Raw genomic sequence first — 21,314 nt, 5'->3', positions numbered from 1 at the left:
GTATCTTACTATGACTGAAAGCAGAAGTGATAGAAATGTCATGGGAACTTTTTCTAGTAAGCTTCCCTGTCCATTTTTGTAAAGTCAGGAGATGTAGATAAGACTTTCTGTTTTTCAAAATTAATTTCTAAATCTGATATTGAGTTATAGAAAAGTGTTTCAAATTGTTTCATTGTACTGAGAGTCCCAAGGTGCTGTTTTACATTTAATAACTTGTGTTGACTTTTCAGTTGCCTAACAAATTAAGGATAGCAATGGCTTTGTATCTATCTTTCCATTGCACCATACTGAAGATGGAGACTGGAAGTACTGCTAAAATAGCTGTCCCTTGTTCTAGTAAAGGACATAAACTTTGCATATGATATTTGCAGCAGAAATTTATGCAAAGCATGTGCAATTTCACCAATGTCAAATCTGATGCAATAGCTGGTGTTGTGGAGCCAGCTGTTGAATAAGGAAATTTTTAAGAGGATCGTGGTAAATGCTTGCTGTTTGCATAAAAGGTTTAAAGAGAGTTCTAAGAAATATTTGCAACTGAGTATGACTGAGGGAGTCACTTTCAAGATGAAATCATCTTCCCCAAAGAGGAATCTGGGGGATTTTAATTCTCTATTCACAAAACTTTCTTTTAAGAAATGGAAGGTTTGATTATTTTTGTTCTGTTGTTGCTTTTAAAATTTAGTCTGAGAGATCATTTATCTTGGCTGATGAGCCATTATCTGCTCTTACTTCTTCTGTATCTTGTTTGAAGTGATATTTTGATCTGAAAAGCCTTATGTGTTTGGTACCTACTTACTATGTGATACAAAGCTCTTGCTGGCTCTGTGGGGGAGCCCTGAATGATTGCTGTCAACATCACTATCAAAATATCTCCAGAGATGCTTTCAGAAGTACCAAAATATTGTAGATACAGAAATCCCTGGCTCTGCTAAGCCATAGTTGCTTTTTGAAGTCCCATTTTTAGTTAAATGCTTTGACATTAGTTTTGTAGTTATGGGAGATATTAACTTGGCACTCGTGGTGGGGTGCTCACATGCTCCATAGATTTTCCTCTAAACAAGGAAAAATTCCATTTTCTTTCTTCAGATTGTGGAAGAACTAGTTGAAACTTCAGTACAGTATTTCACCCATTCCCTCATTTGTCTTTCATTTGTGTGAAAAGCAAATGGAGCACGTGCCTCGCAGAGGGATGATAATGTGAACGTCCTGGATCCTCCTGGCCTGAGAACATGAACTGGAGACCAGGCCAGCAGGAAAGCTTCTGATCCCCAGCTAGCTTGGGATGAAGCTGGTGTTTCCCCTGCATCTCATGGAAAATAGTGATGAATAAGAACAACCATATATGACTGAAGGAGGAAATGCAGATTAAAGCACAAGTATATATAAAATTGAGGTTGTCACTTATCTTCAGTGTTTTACTGGGGTCATTGCAGGAGATGTGCTTATGGCCAGGGCTTGCCAAGCCTGTTCTGGAGGTTACTTCTGCTGGGGGGAAAGAGTTTTTCTGTGGGATTTTTGCATGGTATTTAACTAGGCCTAGGTAAGCATAGGGTCTTCAGTGGTATAAATGATCACAGTACTGATGTGGAAAAAAAGACCTGTTATTTCCTCTACTGACAACATTATATAAATCAGATGGCCATCCATAAATGCAGCCTCACAGATTCTCACTTCCTAAGGTTGCTGATTGCAAATTCAGTTAGTGGATTTCCAGCATTTTTTTTCCAGTGAGGTGAGCGTAGAGAAGTCTTGAGAGATCTTGTAATCACTACAGAATTTCTGCACACCTTTCATGCTTCTTCTGCTCCTTAAAGGACCTACCCTAAGTAAATAGGTTTTGTTTTCTATTTTGTCTCTGATGGTTTCCAGGATAACATCTTTTTGTGCTAAAAGGCTCAAAGCATCAGTCAACAGTGTATTCTAAAAGAATATGCTGGAAATAGATGTTTCCCTCCTCCACGCCTGTCCCGTCCCCCAGGAGAAAACAAAAATCTGCCCCCCGGGGAGGCAGCAGACTAGTCAGACCAGATGGAGGGTAGGGCATGGCAAGGAAATATTGAGGAGGAATGGTAATTGGAGTACTTCAACGTGTTTCAAAATAATCACTATTAATAAATAAATAAATAAATAAATAAAGTTAGTGTGTCAGAGTGCGATGCTGCATGTCCGAACCAGCTGCTTTAGGAAGGAGTGCAGGTCTGGTGATACAGGCGACGAACTGCTGCAGAAGGCTGCAGCCCCGGGGTGTGCTCCAAAAGGAGAGGGGCTTATGAACTTCAGTCCAGAAGGAAATTTGGAAAGTAAATAAAGCAGCAGCACCTTGAAGTGTTGTGCCATTTGAACAGTTGAGCCATGCTGGGCTTTGTACTGGCATTGGTGGTTCCTGTCTCCGTTCCCAAGGACCAATGCCTACGGACTGAAGCCCTTGCAACTTGTTCAAGTGCAATCAGAATCTGTTACAACAATGCAACTTAAAAGAAAAAAAAAAAAAAAAAAAAAGAAAGCACTAAACTCCTCCCGCAGGACCCTCAAAAAAGCATAATGGTGAGATCTGCCATACTATGTAGCAACCTCATTAACAGGCATTGAGGAAGTCCTGACTCTTGATTACTCTGCAAATCCAAAAATAACTGTATTGAAGACACCAGGCCTGTTGGAGTTTAAGAAGCATTTGGACTGTGCTCTCAGTCATATGGTCTGAATTTTTGGGTAGACCTGTGTGGTGCCAGGAGTTGGACTCGATGATCCTTATGGGTTCCTGCCAGCTTGGGATATTCTGTGATTCTATGATTCTGTGAAGAAGAGGTGGCCTAGGTGGCCTAGGAACTCTTCACTTGTGATCTCAGTTTCAAATATTGTGGCAGTCTGAAAAGGTATCAAACTAAGGTGACTGTAGCTATAACATGTAGAAAGGGATGACCACTGTGTGTAGAGGCATTTAGTAGAAAGCAGGGTTACAGAGTTTTGTTTCTCAGAGGTTAAACAGTACAAACAGCAGATATTAGGGGAAAAATCTTCATGCTCTGTTTCCTGATTTTGAAAGCAAACTCAGATAGCTCTTCCGCTTCTGAATTACATAAAGACTGAAATTATCTGCATTTCAAAATCCTCCCAAAACAACCCAACAGTTGTGTTGGAAATAAAGACAAAAAGTTCACACTAAACAACTGTTGGTTATGGGATAATTTTAAAATAGTATTTAATTCAGATTTATTTTCTGCTAGAGAATTAAGTGCTCATATAAATAATTTGAGCAAACTCTTATAAATCCAAATTTAAGCAGCTGACCCATGGGCCCATTTTCCAAAAATAGCTACTGCTGTTCCTTTGCAGGTTCCTGCCCTTAGTTTCAGTGCTGGCAGCTCCCTGGTTGCCCGATGCTGCTGGTTGCCCTCAAGTCTCTGATTTGACGTAGCAGGGCTGGGTAGGTACACTTGCAAGGGCTGAGGTGGCCGAGTGCGGTGACTCTTCAGTTTCCCTATGGGCCTGTAGAAGCCCAGAATTCTCCTACTGAGTGTCAGAGACCCTTTATAGTTTAATGAAAAATTAAAATCTGATATAGACTGAAGATTATTGAGAATATCCAAGATCATTTACTGTACAGTAATGTCAGGTTACATTTTGGATTATTTTATATCTTTTTTCTGATCTGTAAAAGAACCTACTAATTTGTTGTCACATTAGGAAATCTGTTGCATTTATTGTCACAATTTATTGTCACGTTAGGAAATCTGTTGCTTACCAGTTAAAATGGGTCAGTTATAATGACAAACACTGAAACGTTTCAACAAAAAAACAGTGAAAAGAAGCTGGTTTTATTGTTCCGTGGCAAAAAAAAAAAAAAAGTGCTGAATTTGTCAGAAATTCTACTGAATTTTTGTCTGAAATTCTATCCATTTATTTGACACTGAGAAAATTAAGTCCATTTCCAATTTGGAAATGCATTTTTTCTGCTTCCACTGAAATTCTCTGCATTATAAGATCTGAGCCTGATTTACATGGAATGGACTCTATTTCCCTGCCTCAGAGGAAATAATACCTTTTTAACTGCTCCTCTAAGATATGATCAGATCATCAAAGTTACATCATAATCTTATGTAAGAAATAGTATTTCACAGCTGAACAAGCTCAACACATTTTTATTTTAACTATTACCTGTGACTGCCACTTAGCAACTCTGCCATTATTTGTTAAGCAGGATTAATTAATATTGTCTAGGCAACAGGCTTCATAGCCACAACTGAAAGGGTATCAAGTTGTGTCAATTCTCAGGGTAAGGTTTTGATGCTGCTCGAGAACATACCTGGAATTGAAGTTGCTGCTTTTAGCCATGTTTTTTTTCCTCTGTCACAGCTCACTGAAGCTTTTCAGGGCTTAAAATCATTCAGAACAAATGCTTGGCTGGGTTTTTACACAAGCCGTTTGACTTCTTGGGGTCTTGGTCTCACCTATTTTTGAAGACCTGCCAGCATAAATTCAGAAATATCCTCATTAGTAGTCATGCATTACAGTGTTACACTAGGCAAAATGTATACAATGTCTCCTTGATGAATGCTTATGAAAATATTTTCTTTGGGTAGACCTTCATGCTATAGTGGAAAGCAAGACAAGGCAATGTGCTGATTGGGGAACATGCCTTCTCCCACTGACAACCATCTGCCCACGATGCTCAGTGTGATGGACACTGCTTTCAGTTGGTTCTGTCCCTTTGCCCACTTTTAGGGCAAGAAAAGGGTAAAAAGTTTCATGTGCTCTCATAGAAAGGTCTACTACAAATGCAGTCATTTTGCAGAAAATGAATGGGTGTTAAAATTGCTTGTCAGCAGGGCAGGTTTGAACAAGGATGCTTGCACACACCTATATCCACTACTGTGTAAGCCTAAAGTAATGAGCTACACCTGGTTACCATGAAAAAATAGAGTGCAAAGCAAGAATGCATTTTCCACAGGATCCTCCTTTACTTTTTGAGTACATTGTTTTTATCCTTAGACAGAAGCATGAACTAATACTTTGCTAGTGTATTAAGTAAAGAACAGAGGCTCTTGAAAGCAGCATGCTCATAGTTATGTGACACATTTTCAGTGTTTTTCTTGAAACAGCTATTAATTAATATAAAAAAGATACTAGGATTACAGTTGGTTAGAAGATGTGATATATTTCCAATTTTGAAAAAATTGTTAAGTCCCCTTATTTTTCATTAACGAGTGGATTTTTTTCTTCTTTAAAAATCTTTCAAACTCTATTTTCTTTTTTTGTGACCAAAACTAAAAAGTAAAGGAAAACAGATACTTTCCTTATATTTTAATCTTTCTGAGATCTCTGTTTCCTATTTTTTTTGAAGTGAAAACATTTAATCACCCCCAGTTTTGATAGATGGCATAAAAATCTACAGGCACCCCAGTGCAATTCTGATTGAAGCCCTTATGTAAAAAAAAATTGCCCAGTATTTTCATTATGTGCTTGAATAGCATACAGACAATGGCGACAGAGTGAGGTGGCCTGAAAAATTAGATATGAAAGTCAGAGCGAGTTTCTGTAGATGTACCCTGCTACAGACCAGATACTGAAGTGGTATGCAACAGATTGGTTTCAAAGTATATGTTTTGGACATTATTTGCCTCCTTCCCACAAATTAGGAGTTTTATGTTTTGTTTTTTTGTCTGATGACTAATACGTACTGGATAAAGTGTCTTAGCTTGCCCAGCACTGAGGAACCAGCATGGGGCAAGCCCAACGATAAACCAGTGAGATCTCATGATCTGTAGTATTGTCCCTGTTCTGATGGTGGTCAGCTCTTGACTTGCCCAGGCCACATCCAACTGTTTGGTTTCTCAAGATAGGTAAAGATCTTAATAGTGGCTATAAGGGAATGCTGAGACTTTCACTGTAGTCTCGTGTTTTACAGCCGGAAAAAAATCCCAGGAAGGTAAATTTGAAAACTCCTTGTGCTACCCCTTCCCTTCTTCTCTTTCTTGACATCTAGTTTCTTGTTAGTCTCATTCGTGAACTGCAGATGTGGAATGTAGTGACTTTTTTTGATTGTCAATATTAATTTAAATGTCTGGACCAATCATGCTACATCAAAGTATAACATTATTTCCAAACTGGAGCTCCAATGAAAGGAAGATGAGCACTCAGCTCTTGCCAAGGAGTGTTTTTTTCTCAGTGCAATGTTTCCTGTGATGCTACTGCATTTCTGCCTTGCATGCTTTTAGGCTCTTTGTGTGTCTTTTAGCAAAAAAGTTAGGATTTTTCTACTCACCTCTGTTTCCATATTTATTGCACAGAGCTATGGCTTTTCTGCCCAGTATATATCCTTGCATCATGCAGATTATTATTTTTTTTTCTGGTCTTCCAAATAAAACAGCATGTCTTTGCAAAATGCTTTTCCAGTGCTGCTCACCAAAGTCAGTAGAACATGCAAAGAAAAAGAAAGGATATCAGTCCCCCTATCAGAACTGGCTCCTCTGCCTGCGTCTACTCTCTCGTTCACATCCTTCCTACGGGTTGGACAAACTACCTGATGATTTTTTTAATGGATTGTGCTGAAACCAAAAAGTTATTTTTTAGTAAAGCAGAAGTCACTTGTGCTACAAATGTCTCTTGAAATGCAGGTAATGTGTGGCAGGGTGTAAAGCAGCTGCCTTGGGAGAATTCATGCTCCAGCGTGAAGGTCAGTGCACCTCCAGCGAGTGTATCAGAAGTAATAAACCTGGTCAGATGCCCAAGGGGCTCAGACTCAGCGCCCATAAAGAGCTCTTACGCAGCTGGCAAGCGAGCAAATGACGTATGGCCAAAGCCCTCAGTGAAGGCGATCACATATGGTGACCTGCTCACGAAAGCATTCCTCTCTAGTGCTCCTTGAGGGAGCCGTACCTCCAAGGGTACAGTTCAGATATTGACCCTCTCGCTTCCTCTCTCCTCTTCAGCGTTGCCTTGGGTGAAACAGTTACCTTAAGCCAGTCTGGAGAGCAAGTATTTCTGAGGGCAGGTTTCCTTTGGGGAACATTCTTGTCTCTTGTATCATTGGGACATGCCTCTGCTCAGAGGAAAGGAGGAGCTCCTCCATGATTGAGCTGTCTCATCCATCATGTACCGAATCCATCTGGACAGGCCCTTCCCTAACTAGGACAGCAGTCACAGAAACACCTTATCTGTGGAAAACTTTGCTGGCATGCTCTTGCTGCTGCACCTCCCCACAGAGTGTCCCACCGCCCCAACTGTAGTTGTGGCCTGTCGTTGCCCTCCGAAGGGACAGGCATCGTCCATGCTCACTTGGTCCCATGAGGTGCCATGTCATGCCACTCCCTTCAGAGCATGCTTGTTGCATTGTGGGTGACAGCGTTAGCAGGGCTGGTGGGCAATTTTCTCACCTCTGGGTCTCAGGAATCACTCTTTTGAGTATTTTGCTTGGGGAGACACACAATAATTTAATTATTTTTCCTCACCAACACAATTGAACTAACACCCCAGAAATGTTTAGGATTGACTAAATGCATTTTTTGAGCCCCAAACGAATGCCATTTCTGTATTTTTTTACCCAAGATGCCAATAGTTTTGCCTTTGCTTCCCTTCTATCACATGCTTTATTTTTTGGAGTGCTCAACTGAAGCCATGGGACTGGCTTGAAACCCTGCCTTGCGCTGAGTCAGAGCAGCCGCCTTCCAGGAGCCTGCCCGCGAGACATGGCCGCGGGCCCTTCTGGGACGGGGTGTGCTCACTCTCACCAGCTGCACCAAAGCGCTTCAGTGTTTAATTGAGCTAGAGCAAACACTTGCGTGAGAGGGACCATGGGTTACCCGCAGGAGCAGTCAGAGCTGGCCTCTCCCTGAGGTGACTGGCAGCAACCACATCCCCCTTGGGCAGGGGGGTAAAGTATTTTCTCCCCTCACATCAGAAAGCCCAAATAAATGTGCTGGAAATGAATAAAATCACAGAGTTAACTGGCTATTAAAGAAAAATAAACCACATTCCTCATACAAGGTCTGTATATGTCTACATTCACACAGCCTCCATGTGTGGCCAGGAGAGAGACTGGAGTGATGTTTTTGGAGGGGCCCTCAAGACATTGTGGTTTTGAGGCTGAAGTGATTAGGACTGAGTTTTAAGTTGGAGAGGGTTAACAGAGGTTTTTAGATGCCTGGGTACAGTAGGAGTATAAGGGAACTACACACCAGTGGAGATGAAAAACTACAGAGTAAAGGCAGGAGGACTGTCATATGGGCATATGGACCTGTGGGTCTTTGGGCTAAACCTTGAACCAAAAAGATTTTGAGTGACTGGAAGGAAGGTGACTGGATGAAGGACATTTGGCCCCTAGAAAGTGGCCATGAGAGGACACTGACACTATTGGGATGGGAGAGATGGTCAACAGTGGGATGATAGTTGGTGCTGGAGGTAGCATTTGGTCAGTGGCTGGGCAGAGGTGGTAGGAGTTAACTGAGGCAGTACAAGGTACTCAGTCTCCTAAGTTATCTCTTTCACAGCTTTCCCCTTTCCTTTCTGGAGATGAAAATCCAAGGGAGAGGTTGGGTGGCACCTGGATATTCTTTGAAGGGTAGAAACACATTACACCAACTCATGGGAATCCCGTCTCTGGGTTTTTATTAATGGAAACACTCCTTTTGTCCCAGCCCCACAGCCCACCTTTTCACCTTGCATCATTCTTTGCAAAGTTAGTCAAGATAGTCAAAGATAACTTTGCTAGAAAAAAAAAAAAAAGAGCGAATCTGGGCCCTTGTAGAGAGGGAAGACAAATGGTCAATACTGTCCATGAAGTGGCTGTCACAGTTGATTTAGCCTCATCTGTTTGCAGACAGAAATTGCTGTCTCACAACAGTGGCAAAATACCATAGATGAAAATATGCACAACTGCAAAGAGCCTGTCTAATTGCTGCTAGTATTCCAAAGTAGTTTCCACTTTTAAGCTAAGCTTGAAGGGAAACACATATGAACTATTCTTGCTTCGAACATTTTAGTACTCAATAGCAGTAAAGGGAGGTTGGTTAAACCAGCACGGTGTTATTTGACGTCAACAATGTACCTTCCCTCCAAAATGCTCAGGCACTCAAGAGAGCATTGCTGGCATGCAGCATGGTGAGTTCTCCATGGATTTCATAATGAAGTCCCTTTTCAGCAGTGGCAGAAGAGAAAAATAACTATATTTGGATGATTTGAGTTATAGGCACCTTGATTTGGGGATAAGAGAGAGAATTCAGGATTTAGAATTTAAAAGCTATCTTTGCCCATTTTTGGTAAATCCCTAAGATTACTCATTTAATCATGAATGGAAAATAAAATGAGAAAATTGTTTAATACAAAGTTGCAATCACAGGAGCCTACTGAGGTAACGTTTTCAATTTATTTATATAAGCAACTGCATTTTAAAAACATTCTTGTCCTACAAAAATAAAGTGAAAAATAATTCACAGAATTTTAAATAAATAATTTCAAACACATATTTATCATGTGCAACTTGAACCCAGCCAAACCCAGCAGGCTGGGTCACAGACAAGTGAAATGTGGCTTCAGAGTACAAAATGCACAGTGAACATGATTCCTTTCCAAAGCAGCTTAGAGCAACTCAGCTGACATAAACTTTTTCTCACAAATTCCATTTTACCTACCCCAAAATAACTAAATCTGTCCAGACTTGTCCCTCTTTGACTTTAAGCCAAGCAGTTTTCTTTGTTAATGGTAGAAAGGTGCTCTGACGTGTTCCAAAGATAATCTGAATGACTGCATGTTTAGCCGATGACCAAATAGTTCTCTCGTATTAGAATATACGGTCCTGACAACATTTTTGTACAAGGTTATTGAAGTTTCTCCCTTCTTTGTGCCTCAGATGGAGAAACAAAACAAAATGCCCTTCCTTCTCCGAAGCGTTTATACCAAAGACCATCTCAAATCAGTCATTGGTATTGATTGTTATAGGAGATCTGGAGTCAGCTAATTGCACTAATGGTTACAAATTTACTCTGCAGAAGGTAATCAGTGTTTTCAAACAAATCCATAGAAACAAAGAAGTCACAAGTCAAGCTATTCTACTACCATAGCCATTACAACACAAGCCTCTACAAATGTTTGAGAGATTCAGATGTAACATAAACTCAAGTCCTTTTCCACAAGTAGTCAAGGAATTTTGTGTGGGGGCACAGAATACCAGGTTGCTGCTCTACTCCAGTCTGAAGTGACATTCTTTTTACCTATAGTTCCCCAGCTGTTTTTATGGGAAGATCATCTTCTATATTTCCTCTCTAGAAATTAAAAAAAGATACCCTTACATGCAAAGGTTTAAGTGCTGGTACAAGATCCTGTGTAACTTTTTATGTGCCCATATGAGGCTAGAAATTTTAGTGCTGGATCAGGAGACATGTTTAGGACATTTTGTGCTAACTAACCAGTTTTTGTTAAGCTTAAGCTACTCATTTAAAATGCCTCTGTTTATAATCTATAAATAAAACATTAGCATCCCCCCCAATCAAACAAATAGAGCTCTAATTCATGACTATGGATTGTGTATATATGACCTAAGCTAACAAAGTCTTGTTGCCTTGAGGTTTTGCTCAATCAGTGCTGCATATGTTTACATAGCTTCCCAGTTTTTATTATTCCCCAATAATCTCAATTTGGGTAACAAACCTATACTATAGTCATGTTCTTAACTAAAACTGTACTGTCCATTTGTCCTTAAAGTGACAGATTAAAATTTATATTATCAAGTAGACCAGAGAACAACAGCTATGAAAAAAAAAATCAAACAACAACAACAACAAAAAAACACTAATACTTTGGACTAAGTTTAAGACCTCCCCGAACTTGCAAAATAAGATGCATTGGCTGCTGCCAAGCAGCCTTGTATTTCAGCCTGATAGTCATTTCTAAGCTCAGTACGATTACTGTCATCTTCTTACATAAATAATACTTCTGTTATATATGCTTCAAAAACAAGAAGCATCTCAGACTAGTTCTATTTTCTTTAAATAATTAAATTAAAAAAAAAAACACGAAAAAAACAAAAAACAGTATAATGCCCTAATGCCCTAAGCAAGGACAGATTTACAAAAAAAACAATGAAAAAACCAAACACCCACAAACATGCAAGTTACTGTGCAAAGTGCCTTATTTGCAATGAGGGAGAGGTAGTATCATTGATCAATGCAATGCATTTTCTGACTTTACAAAAATAAGAAAGTCTTATAAACATGTATTTGTTAATTTTGGAGTGCTCCTATGGAATTCAGAATCTTTTCTGGCAGTTTTCATTAAGTCAAATTTTCTTGTATTTTTAGTTTGATGACCTGTTTTCAAGCTTAAGCAACAACTTGCTTTTGTAGTGTTCTGTGACCTACACAAGACAAAACACAACACCTGTTGTCACATATTAAAACAAATACAAAACACAAAATAAAAATTGGAACCTTCATCCACTTTGGAATACGTAGTTCTGTTACAGAAGATTTTAAACAAGGGATTCACTGCTGTAGAGCTGAAACACAGAAAATCCCTTTTGTAAGTGGAAGCCTTACCTGAGTAAGGAATCTAGGGTAACCCCCAAAGTGAAGATGCAAAAGTTTTTTTTTTTTTTAACTTTAAGCTATAAATAAAATAATTTATATAAATAAATAAATAGATGAATATTTTATAACTCAGCAGATCGCTCTTTCAGTAGTAGTGTGGGGTTGATATCTTCCATTGCTGTGTTTGAGGTACTAACATTAATAGTTGCCTCCGTGGGTTCAGGATTTAAGACGTGGAAAGCAGTGAAAGGACAGCCTTTCACATTGTTGCAGATGAGCTTCTGTAAGGAGGCGGTATTGATTATTTCAAATCCCACTTTTCCACCAAAGGTGCTCGGCTTCCAGTACTCTGGGGAACAGATAGCATTTCCCATCAGTCCTTTCAGAGAGAATGGTGCGCCAATTTCTACCATTGTTTCGCCAAAGATGGCACCTGGTCGTGGCTTTTCTACAAGGAGGCCTGGATACAGCTCCATAGCATCTATGTCTCCATAAAGTTCTTCCAGTTCAGCAGCCATTTCTTTTTCTCCTGTAATTATTGATGAATAAACACAGTAAGTGGAAAAATCCTGTTTTCATGGCAACACCATCCTGCTGAAGTTCAGAAACAGGATTGAAGGCTTCTGTTAGCCACTTTAAAGACAAGGGCACTCGTTTATGAAGAAGGATTAAAAACTGTTACCTGTAAGTTCTTCAAACGATTTAAATGGTTTCAACATGAAGCGTTTCCTGTACTCATTCAAGGACTGGTATCTCATTTGTCTGCTTTGGTCAATTGAAGCCTTTGCTACTTTCTGTACTGCAGCAGGAACATTTTTTCCACCAGCAACCTATTCAGTAAAGATGAAAAGTAATAAGATCTCCAGATAAAAGTTATGAGGAAGTTGTGCCTTTATATAGTTTTGGATAGATTTACTGCACCCCTGGTGCAACCCCCAAATTGTTAACTTGAGAAAGTACCTACCCTGCCAGCACTTTGCTTGGAGAAAGATTTCACCATATGGGAAAGGCCATGTTCCAGCATTATAGAGTTGTTGTAGAGGAACTGCTGGAAAGTGTACTCCTGGTCATGTATTTGAAAAGTGTCAGGCAGAAGTGGGTGCCAATGGTACAGGGTATTGAATTCAGCTGCAATTCGGTTCTGGTATTGGAATCGCTGGTTGAACAGAAGCTCAGGATCGAACTTGAGTTTGAAGTGGTAGCCACTCAAGTGTTGCACGTAATCTTCAATAACAATCTTGATTGTCTCTCCTGTTGGAGAAGGAAAAAGGACACAATATTGGTACTGATTCCCTGAGAAACACTGGGGAACCCTATCTCTGAGATAACATGCCATTTCTAAACTTTTCTGGAAAAAATACTATAGGGATCAGGATAGCAAACACTCCTCAGCATTCTCTAATAGTACAGAGAAAGATTCATGTATTTTATGTGACTAAAAGTAGGGGGTAGAACAGTACTTAAGAGCCCAAGTTTTTGGCTGCGGCAGACAAACTTTTTTTCACCTTATAGCTTCCTTCACTCTGGTCCCCTCAAGCTACACTTACATTTATTTTCCACAGAATTTGCAGAAAAGCATACATTAGTATCAACATGGTGCTTGGTTATAATATACTATCTAGGACAGAGGTAGGGGATAATAAAGAAAGCTAGTATCTGAAAGCAACCTCTCAGCTTCTGAGCTGCTTAAAACAATATTCTTTTCTTGGTTTACTGTTTCATCCACGATTTGGGCACAGTCTTTCTAAACTTGGTATGTGTCAACATTAACAGATGAAATACCACTTAGCAGACAATTAGACAGGAGAAGTATGTAGAATAACATTTTATGTAGCTTTCTGAACTTTAGACTTAACCACAGCCCATCTTAAAGCATACCTGAACTGACCCAACCCCAGAAGAGGAAAAAAAGAAAAAAAATCTCTGGGAGCAACTGAGGTCATCTAGCCTCACAGGCCTCCTCTCTGAGAAACAAATCTTGGCTTCCCATCTTTTCACTGCTTTCAGTTCTGTTTCCCTTAAATAACGGAATTAAGTATCTCTTGACTCAATTTTCTTCAGTTTTGGTATTTAACATAGCAGGAGGCAGCTGTATTTTAATGTAATTCCAGTGACAGGTCATGAAGGCTCAGACTTACGCCCTCATACACCAATTAAGTAACAGTTTTTCCTCTTACTAGATCTACTGCAGCTGCAGTACATCACAGGTAGAAGCATCAAGCTCAACGGAACATTTGAATTGCACGTAGTAGAAGTGACACTCACCTATCAATATGAGTCTAGTAGTTTGGAATAACTGCTCATCATCCCACTCTGGATGCTCCTGTTTCAGGATGTCACAGACCCGATTGTGTTCTCTCAGCCATATTGTAGCATACATCATTAAACCTGGGACCAAACCAAACACCTCCTGCCCGACAGAAAACTGCAAGTGTTCAGGAACATGAGGAGGGTAGATCATCTCTGCCTGAGTGTCCTTCACTGTGGGTGGATACATTTCCCCATCGATCATCTGCCAAGGAGGGACACAGGAGGAAGGGAGAAAGAAGAGAGTCATAAGCTATGATGCTTATGAGTTACGATGTATTGACTCTGTTAGCGCTAACTTAAAGCAAGCAACACTGCAAGCAGAGCACTCATTTTAAGAAATATGTCACCTAATAAAAAGGCGGGAAGATAAGACATACCTGGTATTTTAGCTTTCCATCCTTGAGAAGTCTCAGTTTAAGCTGTCTCTCCAGAGTCTCTCCATAAATGTGATTCAAGTCAACCTGTAAAATAAAAGCATTTGGAACATGAAGACAAGCTACATTTTTTGCTATTTTAGGATAGGTCCTACTTCTGTGGATGCCAATACGAGTTCATCCCTTAAATGTTTACCTTTTAATTATGATATTGTTACCATATAAGTATCACACAATGATATTTAAGATGAAGCCAAATTATTTCCTGGCAACTGGAGCAATCACTGTGTAAGTTTTTAAATTGGACTGGCAATTTAAGAGGACTCTGTTTAGAGTGTCAGCAGCTTTTTATTATGCAGGCAGCTCTTTATATACACAAACATTTTACAGCTTTCTGTTTTAGACATACACACAACATTCATATTGAAAAATTCTTTATCCAAAGGCTGTCTGCTTTGTAGATAAAGATCTTAAAATTCAAATTTGCTTTTGAAGTTCTTTTTAATTAAGTCTCTTCAATTAGCAGCACACATGAGATACCGTAAAGTATCTCTGCAACTGATGGAAAGAGTCCAACAGGGTAGTTCTAGATACTCATTAGACCTAACATATTTAGCAAAAGCAGATTCTTGGGGGGGGGAAAAAAAAAGTCATAGCCCTCACTGTACAGAGCTTTTAAAGAGAATTATGTGAGATGCTATTCAGTCACCAGAGTTTTGCCTTCCCCCTTCCATGACTTCCTGATTTGTTGCAGGGCATGTTGAATGGTATATGTACTAGTCTTTGTGCACTCTGACTACCTGTAAGGTATCATTCTAGCTTGTTAGTAGCTCCTAAGAGCTAAGTGCTGTGTTCGAGTTACAGAGCTATGATCTTACCCCATGGCCAAGAGCTTTAGTGAAACCAGGTCCTTTCTTGTGGTCTGTCTTAAAGAATTGATGAGTGAAGTGTTGGGCAAAGAATGTGAACATCACATTTGTGCCTTGTGGGTCAGGAATAAATTTTTTCCGCAGCAAAAACTTCTCCACAATCAGCTTTGAATCTGGGAGCTCTTTCTTACCTACGAGGAAAAGAAAATCTGCTTATAGTAAAGTGAGATGTTCAAGACAGCTATGGTTAATACTTAATTTTGTTCCTAACAACAAAACAGACTTACTATTTTCAACTTATTAATGCAAGATTCAACAACGAACACCAGAATGGTTATCTTTAAGGTCATTACACAATATGCTATACATGGTTATTCTCAAAGTCAATTACACTGTTAAAAGATTGTAGACAAGCTTGCCTGTTGGTGTTTTCTAAGACAAAAAGATAAATAGGAATTCCTAGAAAAGAAAGTTATGCATCTGTTTTATTCCTTACCTTTAACACCCATTGGTGTCGGACAGTCACGTCCTACTGGGGGAAGGCTTCTTGTGTAATAGGAAAGATTGGAATAAGCTTCCCAGTTTTTGTAATTATAGTCACTATTGTAAGTTGGTGGGCTGTCAATCAAATGTGATCTTGCTGGGAGAGACAAAAAAGAAAAATATATGTATTTGTTTTTATTTTAAAACTATACCTCTTAGTCTCATGAAGTAAGTCACATGGCCAGATTGTTTCCATATATTTTGCCAGCAGTTGCATCGACAAATTCCATACATATAATCCCATTTAACTTCAGTAACTGGCGGTTGCTGAATAACAGGAATAGGTTCTGAATTAGCAATTGGATCCAACTATTGAAATTCGCACAAAATGGCTCAATTTATGCTATATGCTAGCAAAAACCTAGATTTTATCAGTGATGAGAGCAAAATGCATTTCTGTCTGAAAGCACATTTCACATCAAGTGTGCAATACGCTGAAATCTTAAGTTTTGTTTAGAGTGTTTTTATCTTAGTACATTTTAGCTTGCTACTTCATGAATAAACTGATCAAGTAGAGTATTCTGGAGTCCTACAAGTCGCTCCTGCCAGTTAAGGGTATGAGAAGGGTGAACTTATACTTACACGTCAATACATATCTCATAATAGTATCTCGTAAGAAGGGGATGTTGTTGATGATGTTCCAGACTCCTTTGAAGTGGGTGAGAATGTAGTGGACAGTATTTGGCGTAGGTTTCAATGTCAGTTTCAGCCATGTGAAGAATTCCGCTGTGAGCACAGATGGAAAGATTGTAAGTTAGCTATTAAGAATAGCCTACAATTCTGCAATTGAATTCTCAAAGTTCATTTCCATGAGAATGGATCCAAGATACTTACGTGTTGTACAATTTTCCCCATAATATCCTGTCCTTGTGCAGTCACATTCATACTGGTCAAATCCTGTTGTCATGCATACTCCTCTGTTCTGACATGGGTTTGAGCAGCAAGGATTGGCTAGAACAAAATCAAATACTCCGATTAAAATAGTGTATTTTATACCTAGATCACTGTTCTCACCACACTGAGTGAAGTTTCTGGATGTAGGTTGAGAGTGCCCTGAAGTTTAATATTCACTGGGATGCCAACAGAATGAGTACGCACTCACACTAGACTTTAGACAGCTATGGGTAACAGCTAACGACAAAAACTAGGAATTCGACAGTGTGGACTGCGACGAGCTTCTCAAGAGCATTTGTGCTACCTCACACAGGTCAGTGGAGGCCTGACATCCTTCCTACCATACTAAAGTATTCTAGAAACCAAAAAAAAGTACAAGATAAAAAAAAATAATAATGAAAACCGTTCTGGATTTCCACCTGGAAACCTACACCCCGTGACCACCCCTAGGCCTCAAGCGCAGCGGAGCCCCTCGGAAGCTCCTTAGACGCCCAGGACAGCGGGGCCAGGACGCGGGCCCCTGCCGGCCGCCCGCCGCCCGCCGCCGGCCCCTCACGGCCGCCCCCTGCCCGGCCCCGCTGCCGCCGCCGCGCCCCTCGGGGCCCGCTGCGCGCCGCTTTCACCCGCGCCACCGCAGCCGCCTCCCCGGCTGCTGCCGGCCCGGCGGGGACGAGTCGGGACGGGACGGGTCGGGTCGGGTCGGTACGGGACGGGACGGGTCGGTACGGGACGGGACGGGACGGGACGGGACGGGACGGGACGGGTCGGTACGGGACGGGACGGGACGGGACGGGTCGGTACGGGACGGGACGGGACGGGACGGGTTGGGTCGGTACGGGTCGGGACGGCACGGGACGGCACGGGTCGGGTCTCACCTGCGTGGCCGGCAGCCAGGAGAGCGAGGACCAGTGCGCAGGGCAGGATCATATCCCGGCGGGGCTCCGTGGTGCTGGTGCTGGTGCTGGTGCTGGTCGGGCTCTGCGGATGCTCAGCGCCGAGGACCCAGTGCTGCTCCCAGGTGAGCACCCGCCTATTTATCCCGGGCGCCGTGAGTCACCCCTCCTTCACTCCCCGCGGGCTGCCGCAAAGTCACGAAATTGGGAATTTTTCGGCCCCGCCCCGCCGCCTGCCGCTGGGCCGACCCCGGGCTGAGGGCCGGCAGGGGAGGGGACGGCCGGGTCGGGCCGGGCCCGGCTGGGAGGAGCCGTCCTGCTGCCCGGCGGGGACCGTCCTGCTGCCCGACGGGAGCCTGCAGCTGCCCGGCAGGGGCCTCTTGCCCGACGGGAGCCTGCTCCTGGCCGTCAGGGGCCTCCCGCTGCCCGTGGGCCCCGCCTCCCTCCTGCGGCCCGCGGTCCCGAGGCCCCCAGCGCACCCATTTCCAAGCCCGGTTTCCAAAACGCCTCCTGCACCTGGCCGGGCCCAGGCGTGTCGCGGTTAGTGAAAAATTTGTGTGCACAGTAATAGGCCATCCTGGATGTTCTGGAGAGGGGCACGAAAATCCATAATTGCATGATTCTTCTGGCATAGCAAAAGGTGTGTATTTTGATTTTAACTTTAATTTCTGTGCTCACAGACACACATACATGCGTGTATATATATATGCAGATAGCACACTACTGGCCTTGGTCACACTCCTGGCTGCCAGCAGCACGTATGTGCATCTGTGGTAGCTGGGTGCAAGTCACGACTTCGTACAGGTTGTGCAAGGGCGGTTCAGCTTCTCAGGTGTGAGACGGGGATCTTCTGCTCCCGCATCAGGAGCCAGACTGACCAGCTGCAAAGCACGGGTGATGTTCAGGGTGTACAAAGGGGCAACTCCGTAGATCGAGGGTCTGGCTTTGTAGATTTTGTTTCCATTTTACACTGTTCCTATTGTGTCTTACAAGGCTTTGTAAGAAAATGTCAGATGAGAGAGGTGTTACTTTTTAATAAATGTGTAGGAAGCTGTAAATGCAGAAAGTATTTCTAAGGTGTAGAACCAGCAATGTTTAGGGGAAAACTGAATGAGTTGTGTGCTAGAGAATTATCTCTGAAATGATAAAACATTACTCCAGGGATCTGGAGAACCCTGGGGATAAGGGCAACTGATGTTGAGTAAAGTTTTGATTTATTAGAAGTAAACGACGTGCAAACGGAGTAGAACTTCAGTTTCAGGAGAGGACACTTGTCCTTGGCAAGGGGCATTTGTCGCAGCTGCCAAACCGATGAGCACTTCTTCGCCTTCCACCCTACCCCCTGCAGATGTAGGCTGGAGGGAGGAGGGCAGCCTGGGCTGCAGGCATGGTGTTGATGCTTCTTGGACAGGGCACGTGGTGAAGCATGGGCTGTCGTTAGGTCTGATTTCCGCTGGGAAAGGTCATTTGTGCAGCTGGTGGCTGTGGTGCAATTGAAAGGATCCTTCAGCTCCTCTCACGCATTGAAGCAAGATGATGGAAAATCAGGGGGATTGGATATTGCTGTTTTTCCGAAGGCTGCTCTTCACCCTCACGTATTGTTTTAGGATTGCCTGTAATCAAGGTCATGTGTTGGAATGGGATTTATCCTTAAAAATAGGTTATGTTGCTGTGTCAAGACTCACCACCAGGTGGAGATTTTCTGCCCCAACTAACAAATTCTCTATTTTTTTTTAACATACAAACTCTCATTGAAAAAAAAAACACAAAAAACACCATTATTTTTACTTTAACGATAGTTGTTTTAAATATCCTCTGCTCCAGATGAAAGCAATCACTGGAACGTACTAGCTTCCTCAACCTCAACATTTTCTTCCTCAACATTTTTACTTCAGCCGATACATCTGGAGGCTGTGATTCCCTTGTTTCTGTTTCTATTCCAGGTTGCATATGAAAGGTTGAGGAATGTATATAGAATATGTATTGAATTCACTCCTCTTTGCTGAGGTCAGTTTATTGGTTCTTTTAGGCTAGGTCTCAGGAAAACACTGGAAGAGACACAGCCATCTGTAGTAACCTTAGTAATGCCACCAGAAGGGTGGCAAAGGGGAAAACGTATCCCTGCCTTGGTGCTGTTCCATTTTTTGCCCTGGCTCCTGAAAATCTAGAGCAAGTTCCATTGATCTGGGAAGAACGATTTTCCCAGAATGGCGTTTCTGTGTCAGGGAGACAGAGCGGGAGATTTTGCCCATTGTGTGTCTTCCTTGCAAGTTTTCAAAGCATCATTTCCCCCTCCAGTTATTTTCATTCATTTTATCTGTAGCTATGGTTCAGTGGGAAAAATTAGGAAAGGCTTTGTTTCTTATTGGGGATATTTGCACCCATGAAGTGAATTTCAGCTTTGCCATTCTGAGGTGTTTCTTAACAACTACCCATGGAAATTACGTCATAATTATATACATAGTGGAGTATAAGATAATGTAGATTTTTGCCCCATATTGGTAGGTAAAACCCTACCTGACCTATTTTTGACAGCTCTATTTAAAGAAGAAGGTGTCTGAATGCAGTAGGATTCACTGAATAGTACTGCCCCCTTCTGCTGGATGTTTGTTTCCTATTGCGTGACATGATAAATGATGACCCACAGCTAGTTCTTGTTCTTTCTGCCATTTAGATGGTACCTTATTTTCAGATTAAGCTCTAGCAAGTCAATCATTTACAATCCAAGCCATATACAGTGCTGTTTTGTAACCAAACTTCATAAGGTGAAGCTGTCATTAGAAAATTAAATAAAAGACAGAAAAAAAATAAGTAACTTCACTATAAAAATAGAGATGCATAATTTGAATTTTTGTTCTTCCAAAATTTCAAACCGTAGCTATTCAAAATGGCTACAAATACAAATACCTGCACTAGCAGATTATATTGTGCTGTCAAAAGAGATGTTAGAAGATGACTTTGCCATAAGATGCATGGGAATGACAAGGCCCTATGGGCTTCCATGGTGAGGAACTAACTACACGGCCGTGTGTGTCACAGAAATGAGCTCAACCAATTTGCTGGAAAAAAAAATAGAAGTAGTAAACATTGGGTGTTTATAATATTGCCACATACGATCATAAATCACCTCCCTAAATTGGGTTAGGAATCAAATATTAAGAATAGTTTTTTAATGCCTTTTTGCTTGTCTGTTTTCTATCTGCCCTCTCATTCCATACGGTCTAAGAACTTAAGCTTTTTAAGGAGGGGGCGATAGTTTATTCTTATTTTGCATTGTATTTAGTGAAAATAATGAAAAGCAATCTGCCTCTGAGTTACAGACCTATTAACATTGTAGTGAGTGAAAGGATTTTGGTGCGTATCCTATAGAATCCCTGGGAAAACTGCTTTTTACAGGCAAAACGCACACTCCCATTTCGTTGATCGGAACGCCGTCAAGTGGAGGTGAACTAGAGCACGAGTAGCTGTCTGGATGCCAGGATGATTTTGACTTCTGCCATTTTTACCTGCGTGGTGGGTTTGGTGGATTTTCTGGTCACTTCCAAGATGTGATGGGTAGCAGAAAGGCTCTGCCCAGTTGGGAATGTTCTGGAGAGAGAGCATTAAACTCCAAAGACTGCGCATGTTCCCTAGTGAGGTGCTGATAAAGTGAGCTGGTCATCTCCACTTCAATGAACATGCATTATTTTTACAAAAGAATAAGTAGACAGTCAAGTAAAGCTACGTTTCTGTCCATAATTACAAAGATCCATGTCAGAACATTAACAGCTTTGTGTTCATCATGAGCTCAAAGTGTAGCTTAAATGTATCTGCTGCTCCAAATGAAACACAGTGTTTATGACACATGCACAGAAACGTGAATCAAATATTTATAGGCACTTGGCAAACTGTAATGAAACAAAATGTATTTTT

General features: G+C 41.4%; 2 protein-coding genes across 4 annotated transcripts in view; one reads left to right on the top strand and one right to left on the bottom strand.

Moving 5' to 3' along the window:
* Window positions 1-9,342: 9,342 nt before the first annotated feature.
* On the bottom strand, window positions 9,343-17,535 carry PTGS2 (prostaglandin-endoperoxide synthase 2). The gene is made up of 10 exons (XM_083846859.1): window positions 17,385-17,535; window positions 16,450-16,566; window positions 16,198-16,341; window positions 15,569-15,712; window positions 15,082-15,263; window positions 14,207-14,290; window positions 13,785-14,031; window positions 12,484-12,770; window positions 12,202-12,349; window positions 9,343-12,048 (listed from the first exon to the last, which is right to left on the bottom strand). Exons 1-10 carry the CDS (start codon window positions 17,434-17,436, stop codon window positions 11,642-11,644), a joined length of 1,812 nt encoding a protein of 603 aa, XP_083702985.1. The 5' UTR covers window positions 17,437-17,535; the 3' UTR covers window positions 9,343-11,641.
* A 365-nt stretch (window positions 17,536-17,900) lies between these two features.
* The window catches only part of PLA2G4A (phospholipase A2 group IVA), a 116,803-nt gene continuing 113,389 nt past the window's right edge, over window positions 17,901-21,314 (top strand). Inside the window, exon 1 of one of the 3 annotated variants that reach the window (XM_083846853.1) lies at window positions 17,901-18,042. The gene's annotated coding sequence lies outside the window, so the exon portion shown is untranslated. The remainder of the gene's footprint in view (window positions 18,043-21,314) is intronic. The other 2 variants (XM_083846856.1, XM_083846854.1) reach the window with 2 other exon arrangements.

Source organism: Anser anser, assembly GCF_964211835.1.
Source record: "Anser anser genome assembly, chromosome: 8".
Taxonomy (NCBI): domain Eukaryota; kingdom Metazoa; phylum Chordata; class Aves; order Anseriformes; family Anatidae; genus Anser; species Anser anser.
Note: the sequence above shows the minus strand (reverse complement) of the source record. Positions and strands in the feature narration are given on the sequence as shown.

Coding starts and splice junctions, on each gene's coding strand:
- PTGS2 (XM_083846859.1), bottom strand. CDS start 17,436: ATGATCCTGCCCTGCGCACTGGTCCTCGCTCTCCTGGCTGCCGGCCAC. Junction 14,032..14,206: donor ATGGAAAGCTAAAATACCAG/GTATGTCTTATC, acceptor CCTCCTTGGCAG/ATGATCGATGGGGAAATGTA. Junction 12,350..12,483: donor CCAAGCAAAGTGCTGGCAGG/GTAGGTACTTTC, acceptor TTTACTGAATAG/GTTGCTGGTGGAAAAAATGT.